This window comes from Belonocnema kinseyi, chromosome 8, assembly GCF_010883055.1.
Source record: "Belonocnema kinseyi isolate 2016_QV_RU_SX_M_011 chromosome 8, B_treatae_v1, whole genome shotgun sequence".
NCBI lineage: Eukaryota > Metazoa > Arthropoda > Insecta > Hymenoptera > Cynipidae > Belonocnema > Belonocnema kinseyi.
In genome coordinates, this window is record NC_046664.1 from 85,232,061 (window position 1) to 85,246,002 (window position 13,942).

General features: G+C 21.7%; 2 protein-coding genes across 3 annotated transcripts in view; one reads left to right on the forward strand and one right to left on the reverse strand.

Annotated features, from left to right (window-relative positions):
• LOC117178580 (collagen alpha-1(I) chain-like) overlaps positions 1 to 1,859 on the reverse strand; it is a 120,582-nt gene extending 118,723 nt beyond the window's left edge. Inside the window, exon 1 of the mRNA XM_033370007.1 lies at positions 1,633 to 1,859. Coding sequence (XP_033225898.1) covers positions 1,633 to 1,747 — 115 coding nt within the window. The 5' untranslated portion in view covers positions 1,748 to 1,859. The remainder of the gene's footprint in view (positions 1 to 1,632) is intronic.
• Positions 1,860 to 2,264: 405 nt separating this feature from the next.
• The window catches only part of LOC117178849 (heparan-alpha-glucosaminide N-acetyltransferase-like), a 47,380-nt gene continuing 35,702 nt past the window's right edge, over positions 2,265 to 13,942 (forward strand). For both annotated transcript variants that reach the window (XM_033370354.1, XM_033370355.1), the window contains exons 1-4: positions 2,265 to 2,372; positions 5,385 to 5,551; positions 11,144 to 11,259; positions 11,335 to 11,438. In XM_033370354.1, the coding sequence (XP_033226245.1) occupies positions 5,411 to 5,551; positions 11,144 to 11,259; positions 11,335 to 11,438 (361 nt within the window). In that variant the 5' untranslated portion in view covers positions 2,265 to 2,372; positions 5,385 to 5,410. The remainder of the gene's footprint in view (positions 2,373 to 5,384; positions 5,552 to 11,143; positions 11,260 to 11,334; positions 11,439 to 13,942) is intronic.

Below are 13,942 nucleotides of genomic sequence, written 5' to 3' on the forward strand. Positions count from 1 at the left end.
ATTCGACTGAAAATTCAATAGTTGAATAGTTTAGACAATTTACATTTTGAAAATTAAACGAATGAATTTTTTTAAATATTAGACTTATGATTTTAGTAAAAATTCGTCTATTAAAAATAAAACAGTATAATTTTTTACAAAATTCGCCTTTTTGAAATTCAACTGTTGAATTTAGTGGATAATTAGCTTTTTTTATTGAAAGGTTAAATTTTCCACAAAATTCGTCCAATAAATTTTGTGCAAAACTCGTCTTTTGAAAATTCAACTACTGAATTTAATTGAGTTAGATTTTGCGAAAAATTCATCTGATGGAAATTCAAATTTTGTAGAAAATTTTTATATTTAAAATTTAACTTTTAAATTTTATTAATTATATTGAAGAGTTAAAAATTCGACTGAAAACTCAATAGTTTAATTTTGTAGGCAATTTATCGTTTGAAAATTCAACAGTTGAATTTTCTACGAAATTTGTCTTATGATTTTTGTAAAAATTCGTCTATTGAAAATAAAACAGTTGAATTTTTCACCAAATTCGTCATTTTGCATTCAACTGTTGAATTTTGTAGATAACTCGTCTTTTGAAGATTCAACGGTTGAATTTGTCACAAAATTCGTCTAATAAATTTGGTAAAAATTCGTCCTTTGAAAATTCAACTATTGAACAGACAATTTACCTTTTGATAATTCCATGGTTGAATTTTGGACAAAATTCGTCTAATAAATGTTGTAAAAAATTCGTCTTTTGAAAATTCAAGAGTTGAAGTTTCTACGTTTTTCTTTTTCAAATTCAACAATTGAATTTTGTTGATAATTCCTTTTTTTTTGAAATAGAACAGTTGAATTTTCTACAAAATTCACCTTTTTGAAATATCACTGTTGAATTTTCTAAAAAAACGTCTAATAAATTTTGTGAAAAATTCTTTTCAAATTTCAACTAATGAACTTTGTAAAAAATTCGTCTTTTTAAGATTCAGCTATTGAACTTTTTAAAAAATGGTCAATTGACAATTCAACTACTGAATTTAATTCAGTCAGATTTAGTAAAAAATTCATCTGTTAAATTTTCAAAATTTTAAATTGTAGAAAATTCATCTATTGAATCTACTTTATTTTGATTTTGTAAAAATTTGGCTGTTTAAAATTAAAATGTTGAACTTTTTTTATAGATAATTCGTCTGTTTAAAATTCAAATTTTCAATTTTGTGGACACGTTCTCTATTGAAACTTGTTCCTGAAAATTCAACAGTTGAATTTTTTTATAAAATTCGTTTTTTGACAATTGAATTGTTCAAGTTTGTAAACAAATTTATCTTTTTAGAATTTTACTGTTAAGTGTTGTAAAAAATTCGAGTGTTTAAAATTTAATTATTGAATTTTGTAGACAATTCATCGGTTTGGAAATTTAACTGTTTAATTTCCAAATAGTATTAAATTTAATAGGAAATTAATTTGTTTAAACTTCTATTATTGAATTTTCAAGTTGATTTTTTAACAATTGAATTTCCATATTTTAAATCGGACACGCGACATTTTAGATTCTCTCAAAAAATGAACGAGCATAAAAAAAAACACATTTAAATACCTTATTTACAATATTTCCAAACATACAACAAAATTCGAAGAATTACTCACCACATCCATTTGGTCCGATTACCGCAGTAAACCGCCTAAAATCACTAATTTCCACTAAACCCCTATACGATTTAAAGTCACAAATTTTAATACTTTTTAAGCAACACGAACTCATCGTGAAAAGACTTGTCAAAATTCACGAAAAAAAATTTTTTCAGTCTAGCTACGACGCATCACCGGCCGCTTTTGCATCGCGAATGCGAATAATTTCAATAATTTGCCTTGCTCCTGCTTTTTCCAGTTTTACTGCAACGGCCTCTTTCTTCAAGGAATTCGCGAATTTCCTCTGCTGAATAAATTCGAGGAAAATAGAACCTTTTTCAAAACACTTAACTGACTAAATGTCAGTTACAAATTTCAGCCAATCCAATCGTTTATATTTCGCGCCTTTTTCACTCCGTCCTTTCCATTGGTGCGATCGGTTCAAGTCCATTTTGTCATTTGATTTAATTTCGATTTAATTTCAATTTTAATTCAATTTCTTGATCATTTTAAGAGAGTTTCTAAAAAGTAAGAAATTTTCCTACATGATTTTTGAATAATATTTATTAGCCGATCATTATTTAGATATGAAATTAAGAAAAGGAACATGCAGAATGTATTCTGACAACCGGTATGTTGAGGAATTTGAACTGCGTAGAAGAAATTGCATTGATTGCGATGACAAGTGGGTGAAAGTGTGCAACTTTGAATTTCATCAGCGTGTTTTGAATTGTATTTGCGTGATGATTTCAAGTGAGGTAAATAATTGTTTGTTTCAATTTTTATTCTCCATTTTATTAAATCTGCAAAAATTTGACGCAGTTTGTTATATGCAAATGTTAATATACGATTCCTAACCTCAAAATTCGCTCACCTTTATTATTGTTTGAGTTTTTGTCAAAAAAAAGAAAAATCTTGATTGATAATCTTTTCCTATTTTCGCATTTGTCCAGATTTAAACAAATTACAATAATATTTATAGTAACTTTCTGGAATAGAAGCTAATATTAATTGCGTTGTACCTATATTTTTGTATACATAGGTATACATACGTATGTTTATATTTTTACGATTTGTATACTTTTAAATGTTTTCTTTGACGTCATTAGTCGGGGAAAAAATTATTATCCGAGTATCAATTTTCCAGGAAAGGTTTATTTTTGTGTGCATAAAATCTCATAAATTCGTTACTATTAAAATTTCAAAAATACTAGTTTACCAATGGCGAAACTGTTTTGAAAAATTCGAATTTTTTCAAAACTATTTTTGTTTTAGGAATTTAATAGTTTTTTTTCATGAAATACTGATGAAAATAGAATTGGTATTTTATACACAAAAGATTTTAATTTTTAGCCAAAAACAGTTTAACCAAAAGAAGATTAAAGAAAATAGTTGAACTAGAGTTAAATTTTCAAGGCAAAAAGACAAATTTGCTACAAAGCAGTTTAATTTTAAATCAAACTGTTGAATTTAAAAAAGAAAAAGATATTTCTACCAAAAAGAAGAATTTTCAAACTAAAAAAAAACGAATTTTTAACAAAGTACTTGGATTTTCAATCTATAAAGATTTTTCATTCATAACAAAAAAAAATGGCAACCTAGATGTAAAATTTTCAAACCCTTTTCTACAAAAGCAGTGGAATTTTTAATCCGAATATATAAATTCTCAACAAAAAAACTAAATTATAACCGAATCAAACCAATTTTATCCAAAAAAGAATGAAATTCCAACCAAAAGGAATAAATTTCCAAACCAAATGGATTATTTTTCAACGAAACTGTTAAATATTCTACCAAATTGTTAACTTTTCAACAATAAAAGTTAATTTTGAATCAATTCATTGCATTTTTTTACCAAAAAAGAGGAGATTTCTACCCATAGAGGTAAATTTTTCAATCGAATAATTAAATTTTCAAACCAAATTTGTGAATTTTCTACCAAATTGATAAACTCCCAAGCAAAAAAAATTAATTTTTTGCAAACCAGTTCAATTTCAAAATGAGAAAAAAAATTTCAACCCGTTTATATAAATTGTCGACCAAATAGTTGAGTTTGTAACACAAAAATGTTTTTTTAACTAAATTGTTGAATTTTCAATAAAATAATTAAAGTATAACATAATAAAAATTGTAAGCAAAACGATAAATTTTCGACTAGACGGCATAAATTTGCAAAACCAGACGAATTTTCAAACAAATTGTTGAATATTCCACCAAATTGGTTAATTAAAAAAAAAAGTTAATTTTTAACCAAACCGTTGTATTTTTAACAAAAAAAAAAGAACTTTTCTACCAAGCGATAAGTTTTCCTACCAAGAAGTCAAAAAATGAATTTTTCACGAAACAGTATAATGTTTTTAACTCGAATATTTGAATTTTCAAGAAAAAATTTAATTTTCAATCAAATAGTTGATTTTTTTACCAAAAAGAATAATTTTTTGACAACATTTTTAAATTTGCAACAATATAATAAAATTTTAACCAAATAATAAATTATTTAACCAAAAAACAATACATTTCTACCAAAAGGCATACATTGCCGAATCCGAAAGACGAATTTTAAACAACAAAATTAATTTCTAATAGTTGTTTAATTTTTAGTAGTTGTTTAATAATTGTACTTCAAAATTTAATAATCTTCAAACTGGTTTATAAAATCGAAAAAAATATCCACATTGTGAAATATAACAAAATTCGAAGGAAAATCTAATAAATTTAAGTTTAAAAAAAATGAATATGTAATTGTTTATTTAACATGAGTTATTTGGAATTTTGTGTTTTTCATTCGCTTTAAGTAATAATTGTAATTTTTTTGCAATGAAACGCCCACAATTTTCAAAGTTTAAATTTTCAGCTCATTAAAATTTTTTTTTAAATTTCATGTTGAAAAATCGTCTTTTCTTTAATTTAAAAATTTTTATTATTTGTTTAAAAAATTAATTATTTTGTGGAAAAATTTCGAAAACCAAAACTGATTGAATTTTCAAGTTTAATATTTAAAGTTCAATTGTTGAGTTTTAAGCAGTTAAATTTTCAATAAAAAGGACGAATTTTTTTAACAAAATGGTTAAATTTGCAACAAAAGTATTAAATTTTAAAACAAAAAATAAGATTGTTAACAAAAAAATTTGAGTTCATGACTGTTGAAATTTCAAAAACCAAAATTAGTTCAAAACCAATAATTTAATGCGTAATTGTTTATTTAAAATAAGTTTTTTTTTTAATTTTCATTTTCAAAACAAGTGTTAAACTTTTCTATATTTATTTTTTATTTAAAAAGATAATTGAATTTTAAAGGACTTTCAGCGATCTCTAAAAACGATTTTACCGGAAAAATAAAAGCTAGACCTTAATTGTTTTTAAAAAAACTATTTCAGAGCATTTTTTATTTATTGTTTTTAAGGTACTTTACAAAAAATTCACCTTACATTTTACAACGTACAAATTAATTGTTATTTCTACCCTTATCATTTTTTAATTTTTTCTCCGTGAAACTTTATGGATTTTTATTTTTTTTTAAATTTTCTTCAATTATTCTCGAAATTGCCTGATTTTTGATTTTCAATAAACAGGATTGACCAAGAATTTAATTTATAATTTGCATAGTTATTAATAATAATTTCTATAAATGTCTCAATCTGCCGTTTTCTCGTAGAAAAGAATGTTTTTTTTTATTATTATTGGTGTTAGCCGTTGAATTAATTAAACATTATAAAATGCTAAACTCAATCGTTTTAATTTTAATGTTTTTATTTAATTTTAATTTTCAGTGAGATCTATAGCATCGGTACTTAAAATGCTGCTTTCAGAAGAAAAAAATCCTTGTCTCAACGAGAACGAATTCCTTGGACTAGATAAGGCTTGTCTGAGTGTTCTCAACGAAAATCCATATCCTTTAACTTTGTACTCCATTCTAGATGCTTGCCACGTGAAAAATGTATGTTAAAATTTTTAATTGAATGTAAATTTTAATTTAATTTTTTAATTTTTAATTTAGATTTCAGAAATTTTTTGCTAGTTACTGCTAGTAGAATTAGGCATGGTGTCCGAAAAAAATGAATTTTTTTTAAATTCCCTGATTTCTCTTTGACGAATTTTTCATTTTTCTTGATAATTAATATTCAAATACCAGAATTTTAATCTTGTAAACATTTTAACACAGAATATTTTGCAAAGAAAATAAAAAAGTATTTCAGATGTAAATTTAAAAAAAAAAGTTGAAGTTTATAAAAAAAATTATATAACTAAAAAGACGTATTTTCTCTACAAAAATCTAATTAAAAAAAAAAAAATTTGACTTGAGTAAAAAATTTTCAAATTAAGAAAATTACTTTTTTGTTACGAAAAAAAGGAGAATTTTTAACTAAAAAGGATCAATCTTAAAAAAAATGGAAGTTATATTTTCAATTGAAGTATTATTTTTGAACATAAAAATAGATTTTCTTACTAAACAGTACAATTTTTAAACTTCAATTTAAAAATATAAATTTTTTTCAATCGAAAAAATAAATTTTTAACAACGTAGTTTAACTTTTACCCAAGTAGTGGAATTTTCAATTAAAAAAAACATCAGCAAAAGATTTGGAATGTTTTTTAAGATATTTAAGAAAATTCCAAGTAATTCTGAAGTGCTTTCAAAAATTTCAAGGAATTTCAAAAAATGTAAAAGGATGCAAGATATCTTAAGGTTTTTTAAAAAATTTACAATTTAATTGTATTACAAATTATTTTATAGATTTTGGATTTTTTGTTTAGATTCCAAGGCATTTTCACGATTGAAAATTTTAGAGTATTTTTAAAATTCCAGAGAACTTTCACAAGTTCTAATAAATTTCAATAATTTGAACGATTTTATGGCGTTTTTAAAAATTCCCAAAAAATTTTTAATCTTCTACAAATCTTCAATAAGCTTCAAAAAATTTTAAAGGATTTAATATATCTTAAGGTTTTTTTAAATCGATTTTAATAATTTAAAGAGATCCAAAAGATTGGAAAGATTTTAGAGTATTTTTAAAAATTATAAAAAAAAAAATTTGACAGCTCTAAAAATCTTCAAGAAGTTTCAAAAAATTTAAAAGGATTTGAAATATCTTGAGGTTTTTTTTTTGTAATATAGACTTTAATAATTTAAAGAGATTCCAAAAGATTGGAAAGATTTTATTGTATTTTTAAAAATTAACAAAATTTAAAAGCTCTACAAATCTTCAAGAATTTAAAAAAAATTTACAAGGATTTAAAATATCTTAAGATTTTTTTAATGTACACTTTAAAAATTTAAAGAGATTCCAAAAGATTGGAAAGATTTTATGATATTTTAAACTTTTTTTTATTTAAAAGCTCTAAAAATCTTTAAGTAGTTTCATAAAATTTAAAAGGATTTAAAATATCTTAAAGTTTTTTTTTTATCATAGACTTTAATCATTTGAAGAGATTACAAAAGATTGGAAAGATTTTAGGGTATTTTTTAAAATCCCAAAGAACGTTAACAAGTGTTAATACATTTCAATAATTTGAAGGTATTGCACAGGATTTTAAAGATTTTATGGTATTTTTAAAAATTCAAAAAAAAAATCTTGAGAATTTTTTAAAATATAGACTTGAATAAGTTGAAGAGATTCCAAAAGATTGGAAAGATTTTATGGTATTTAAAAAAAAAATTTAATTTAAAAGCTCTAAAAATCTTCAAGAAGTTTCAAAAAATTTAAAAGGATTTAAAATATCTTAAGGTTTTTTTTATCATAGACTTTAATCGTTTGAAGAGATTCCAAAAGATTGGAAAGATTTTATGGTATTAAAATTTTTTTTTTAATTTAAAAGCTCTAAAAATCTTCAAGAGGTTTCAAAAAATTAAAAGGATTTAAAATATCTTAAGATTTTTTTTAACATACACTTTAAAAATTTGAAGAGATTCGAAAAGTTTGGAATGATTTTATGGTATTTTAAAAAAAAAATTTAATTTAAAAGCTCTAAGAATCTTCAAGAAGTTCCAAAAAATTTAAAAGGCTTTAAAATATCTTAAGATTTTTTTAAATATACACTTTAAAGATTTGAAGAGATTCCAAAAGATTGGAAAGATTTTATGGTATTCTAAGAAATTCCAAAAAATTTTAAAAGCTATAAAAATCTTCAAGAAGTTTCAAAAAATTTAAAAGGATTTGAAATATCTTGAAGTTTTTTATTTTTGTAATATAGACTTTAATAATTTAAAGAGATTCCAAAAGATTGGAAAGATTTTATTGTATTTTTAAAAATGAACCAAATTTAAAAGCTCTAAAAATCTTCAAGAATTTAAAAAAAATTTAAAAGGATTTAAAATATCTTAAGATTTTTTTAATGTAAACTTTAAAATTTTGAAGAGATTCCAAAAGATTGGAAAGATTTTATGATATTAAAATTTTTTTTTTATTTAAAAGCTCTAAAAATCTTTAAGTAGTTTCATAAAATTTAAAAGGATTTAAAATATCTTAAGGTTTTTTTTATCATAGACTTTGATCATTTGAAGAGATTCCAAAAGATTGGAAAGATTTTAGGGTATTAAAAAAAAAATTTAATTTAAAAGCTCTAAAAATCTTCATTAGTTTCAAAAAATTTAAAAGGATTTAAAATATCTTAAGATTTTTTTTAATACACTTTAAAAATTTGAAGAGATTCCAAAAGATTGAAAAAATTTTATTGTATTTTTAAAAATTAAAAAAAAATTTAAAGATCTACAAATCTTCAAGAAGTTTCAGAAAATTTAAAAGGATTTAAAATGTCTTAAGATTTTTTTAAATATACACTTTAAAAATTTGAAGAGATTCCAAAAGATTGGAAAGATTTTATTGTATTCTGAAAAATTCCAAAAAAATTTTAAAAGCTATAAAAATCTTCAAGGAGATTCAAAAAATGTAAAAGGATTTAAAATATCTTGAATTTTTTTAATATAGACTTAAATAATTTGAAAAGTTTCTAAAAGATTGAAAATATTTTATTTTATTCTAAAAAATTCCAAAAAAATTTTAAAAGTTATAAAAATCTTCAAGAAGATTCAAAAAATATAAAAGGATTTAAAATATCTTTAGATTTTTTTTAAAATATAGACTTTAATAATTTGAAGAGATTCCAAAAGATTGGAAAGATTTCATGGTATTTAAAAATTTTTTTTTAAATTTAAAAGCTCTAAAAATCTTCAAGAAGTTTCAAAAAATTTAAATATAATTTAAATATAGACTTTAATAATTTGAAGAGATTCCAAAAAATTGGAAAGACTTTATGGTATTTTTAGAAATTTCAATAATTTGAAGGCATTACACAGAATTTGAAAGATTTGATGGCAGTTTTAAAAATTTCAAAAAAATTGTAAAAGCTCTAAAAATCTTCAAGTAGTTTCAAAAAATTGAAAAGTATTTGAAATATCTTTCTGTTTTTTAAAAATCGATTTCAATAATTTAAAGAGATCCAAAATATTTTTAGAAATTCTACGGTATTTTTAAAACTTTTTTTAATTTGTTTAATTTATGTGTACTTTAAGTAATAAAAAGTGAACAAAAACGATTTTAAATCAGTTCGAAATTTAAGTATTTTCAGATTTTAACATGTGACTGAACGTTTATAAAGTATTTTCAACTGAAAAATAACTTCCTAATAATATATTCTTAATTAAAGGATTTTATTAAATTTAAAATATTGTTTCAGTCTAAAATATTCAATTTTTAAGTCATTACATTTGAAACTTTGTATTTAAAAAAAGATTAATTATTGAATATCTAACAATATTTGAATTTTTATTTAAGACAAGTAAATTAAAATCAAATATTCAAAAGTAAAAAATCTTTAACAGAATTGTTTGACATAGAAAGCCTGAAATCGTTAAAAGTTCGAAGAGCCTTTAAACTTGGCATGTTACAATTTTAATTGTTGTATTTGAAAAATGCTTAATTTGCAAGTGAAATTTGTAAGTTGTGATGTATAATTTACAAATGAACATTTGTAGAAAAAGCTTGAGTAATTTTAAGATATATTTAGGAGTTTTAAAAATATTAAAAATTATCATGCAAATTTCAGAAAGTTTTCTTGAAATCTTCTAGAATCTTTTTTGAAAATTTTGTTTAAATCTTTGAAAAACTTTCAAAATATTCTCTTAAAATAATTTTTCAAAATAAACAGTTATTTTTAATTTTCCTAGGAATATTAAGAAAATGTTTTTATTTTTTTGCAGCCTTTAACAATTCTTAAAAAGAATCATAATAAATGTTCAATTGTTATTTATACATCCAAATTGTAAAGAAATTGTCTAAAATCTGCAGGATTTTCTGAAAATTGTAGAAAAAATTCAATTCATTTTTGAGTTCTAAAAAAATTTCCAAAATAATTTTAAATTTAAAACAACTTCTAGATTTCTCAAGACTTTGAAATAAAATGTTGAAGCTTTCCAAGAATGTTTAAACTATTTAAAAAAGAAAATAATTGGATTTCTAATTTAAGAAGTATTCAGTTAGAAAATTTCCATTTTTCAATTTATTGAAATATTGAAAAATGTTAGTACCTTCAATTTTATATGCGTAAATTATTGAACATTTGAATACAACAAATTTTAATTAAAAAATTTTAAATTTCAATTTTAAAAGTTAAAAATTTAAGTTTTTCTTCAATTTCTTCTCTAAAATATTTCGTAATACCTTGAAATATATTTGTTTAATTTTAGCTCTCGAAAACTCTTTAAAACTTTTAAAGCTGCCCAGAAATGTTTAAAATCATGAAATATTTTGAAATCCTTTGAAATTTTTTAAAATTCGCTAAAAAACCTTAGAAGTTTTAAAAATATCCGAGAATCTTAAAAATCCTTTTTTTTAATATCTTTAAATTAATGAAATCTATTTTATCAGGATTTTTCAATTGATTTAAATAATTTAACGAAATTTCAAAGGGTTGGAAATTTTTACGGCGTTTTAAAATATTTTAAGGCATTTTTAAGTGCTTTAAAAAGTTTCAAGCGTTTTAAAAGATTTTAGAGGACTTGAAGTATTTTATGAAATTTAAAAAGATTCTAAGCAACTTTTTAATTGATTTCAATTAAATTTCGTGGAATTTTTATGAGATTTAAAAAGATGTCGGTGAATTTCAATGATTTCATCTTATTTTAAAATCAATATTATAAAATTATATAGAATTTCGCTTGGTTTTAAAATATTTTAATGGATTTCAAAAAAATTATTCGCAGTAAGTGATTTCATATGGTTTGAAAGATCTGAAAAGATTAAAAAAAAATTTTTTTAAATTCATTTGAATTCATTTGGAGCTCATCCTTAATTCTTATTCATCTGTCTTGAATTTCTTTAAATTCTTTCGAATTGTCAGGAATTTTATCCAATATTTTTGATTTTCTCTCATCTTATTTCAAACTTAATTTAATGAATTTTTTCATATTTGAATGTTGCTTTCAATTGCCGTGGATTATTTAAATGCACTTTGAATTTTTCTGAATTTAATCCACCCTGCACATTTTACAAAAATTCTACAGAAAAGATGATAAATATCTTTAAAATTTCAGTGCTATGGATTGGAATGGCAAATATTACCTCCAAATAGTAACACCACTCTCGTAACAGAGGCAAAATTACCTCTTCACATTTATTACAAAAGCTTAAATGGCACGCAATACTGCCAGTGAGTATTCTTCAAAATATCAAGTTTTTTCCCATTTTTTTAGGGCACTCAAGTTAAATTAATTATTATTTTTAGCACGACTTTTAACTTCAGACAGTATGGGCGCTACGGCTGGAATCTTACCGAGAATGGCTGCTCTTCCATTTACACTTTTTACGAATCTTGGAACCCTTATTTGCGTAAGATTGTATTTTTTATATATTCGGGTTTCGAAGTTTCATTTTTTTGTCGCTACTTTTTTATATATTACATTATATTTTATATTTTCATATTATATTATTATTTTATTTATTATATTATCATCAGTATTTTTATATTAAATTATATACATTTTTTTAAATATATTTTATATATATTTTTTTATAGAGAAAATGAAACAAAAAAAATATTTTCAAATTAAAAAACTAACATTTTTGGAGAAAATCGTCTTCCTTTTTTTTGCTGAATTCAACTGTTTTTGATTAAAATTTTATCAGTTGAAGTTTCTCTTCTTTGGTTGAACTCAACGGCTTTTAATTAAAAAATTTTTTTGTTTTTTTTTTTAAGATATTATTATTATATTATTATATATTTTTTGGTTTAAAATAAACTATTTTTGTGCAAACAAATTTTTTTCGTTCGAAATTCAGTAACTGAAAATTTAACTGTCCCTTTTTGGTTAAAGATTTGCCTAAAAATTAATGTTTTGGGCACAAAAATAATTTTTTGGATTGAAAATTAAACTAGTTTATACAAAATTTATTTGTTTGAATATTGAATTTTTTCAGAAGATTATTCTTCTTGCTTTAAAATTCATTATTTTTGTTAGAAATTTCATGTCTTTGGTTAAAAATTTAACAATCTTATTAACCAAATTTTGTTGTTAAACATTAATTTTTGAGTTGATAATTCGACTTTTTGATAAAAAATTAATCTTCTTGTTTGAAAAATCGTCTTTTTTCTGGAAAATTCATCTTTTTTAGTTGGATTCCAGGCTTTTAATTGAAATTTTTTTTGAAATATCAATTCCTACATTTTACTTTGTTTTTTGAAGATTCAACTCTTTTGTTTGAAATAAACTATTTTCGTGAAAATAAATTTTTTTCGTTAAAAATTCATTAACTGGAAATTTAACTTTAAATTTAACTGTTTATAAAAAAATTGGTGTGAAAATTAATCTTTTTAGTTGAAAATTCAGCTGTATATTTGAAAATTGACTTTTTTTGAGAAGATTTTTCTTCTTGTTTGAAAATTCATTATTTTTATTAAAAATTGAGGTATTTTGTTCAAATCTCCACTTTTTAGTTCAAAATTCATTTCTTTCGCTGAAAATTTAACTGTTTAATTTATAACATAATTTTTTTTAAATTAATTTTTGAATTGAAAAATTCAGTTTTTCATTTTGATTTCGTACTTTTTGTTTAAATATAATATTAAAAAATTTTTAATCTTTTTTGGTTGAAATATGAACTTTTCAATTTTTTATTGAAAATTCGTCTTTTTTCACTTGAAGTTTCTTTTCTTTGGTGGAAAATTGAACTATTTTTTTTTTTAATTTGTCCATTTCTGGGTCGAAAACTCATCTTTTTTATTTAAAAAATTACATGATTTGTGAAAATTCATCTTTTTTGGTTGAATTTAACGGCTTTTACTTTAAACAAATTTTCTTTGTTTTTTTAAAGATTCATCTCTTTGGTTTAAAATAAACTATTTTTGTGAAAATCAAATTTTTTCGTTAAAAATTCATTAAATAAAAATGTAACTGTTTCTTTTTGGTTCATAATGTACTTAAAAATTAATTTTTTTGGCGAAAAAATCATTTTGCGATTGAAAATTTAACTAGTTTATAAAAAAAATGATTTGTTTGAAAATTGATCTTTTTAGTTGAAAATTCAACTATATGTTTTAAAATTGATTTTTTTGAGAAGATTATTCTTCTTCTTTGTTAATTCATTTATTTTTGTTAAAAATTCATGTCTTTGGTTAAATATTTAACAATTTTTTTGAAAATGTAACAATCTTATTAACAAATTCTTTTTGGTTAAAAATTAATTTTTTAGTTGATAATACGACTTTTTGGTAGAAAATTAATCTTCTTCTTTGAAAAATCATCTTTTTGTTTGAAAATTCATTATTTTCTGTTGAAAATTTAGGTATTTAGTTCAAATCTGCTCTTTTTGGTTCAAAATTTCTTTCTTTCGCTGAAAATTTAACTGTTTAATTTATAACATAATTTTTTTTAAATTAATTTTTAAATTATAAAATTAAATCTTTCATTTCAGTTTCGTAGTTTTTGTTTGAATATAATATTAACATCTCTCAATTTTTTTTTTTTTTTGAAATATCAACTTTTCTATTTTTTGTTGAAAATTCATCTTTTGTGGTTCAAATTTATACTACTTTGTTAAAAAGTAATTTTCTTTAATTGAAAATTTAACTATTTTATTGAAAATTTAGCGTTTTTTGGTTGAAAATTAATTTTTTTAGTTGAAAATTTAACAATTTTAGTTTTTTCTTTTGGTAAATAGTAATTGATCCACAATTAAAGGCTTTTTTCATTTTGAAATCGTATTCAAATTTTGTTTCAAATTAAAAAATTACATTTTAACCTGTTTGATTTGAAATTTTGTAATTTAAAGAAAATAAACAATTTAAAATTGAATCGTTTAAAATCGAAAGCCTTCAATCTTTCAAATGTTAAAGT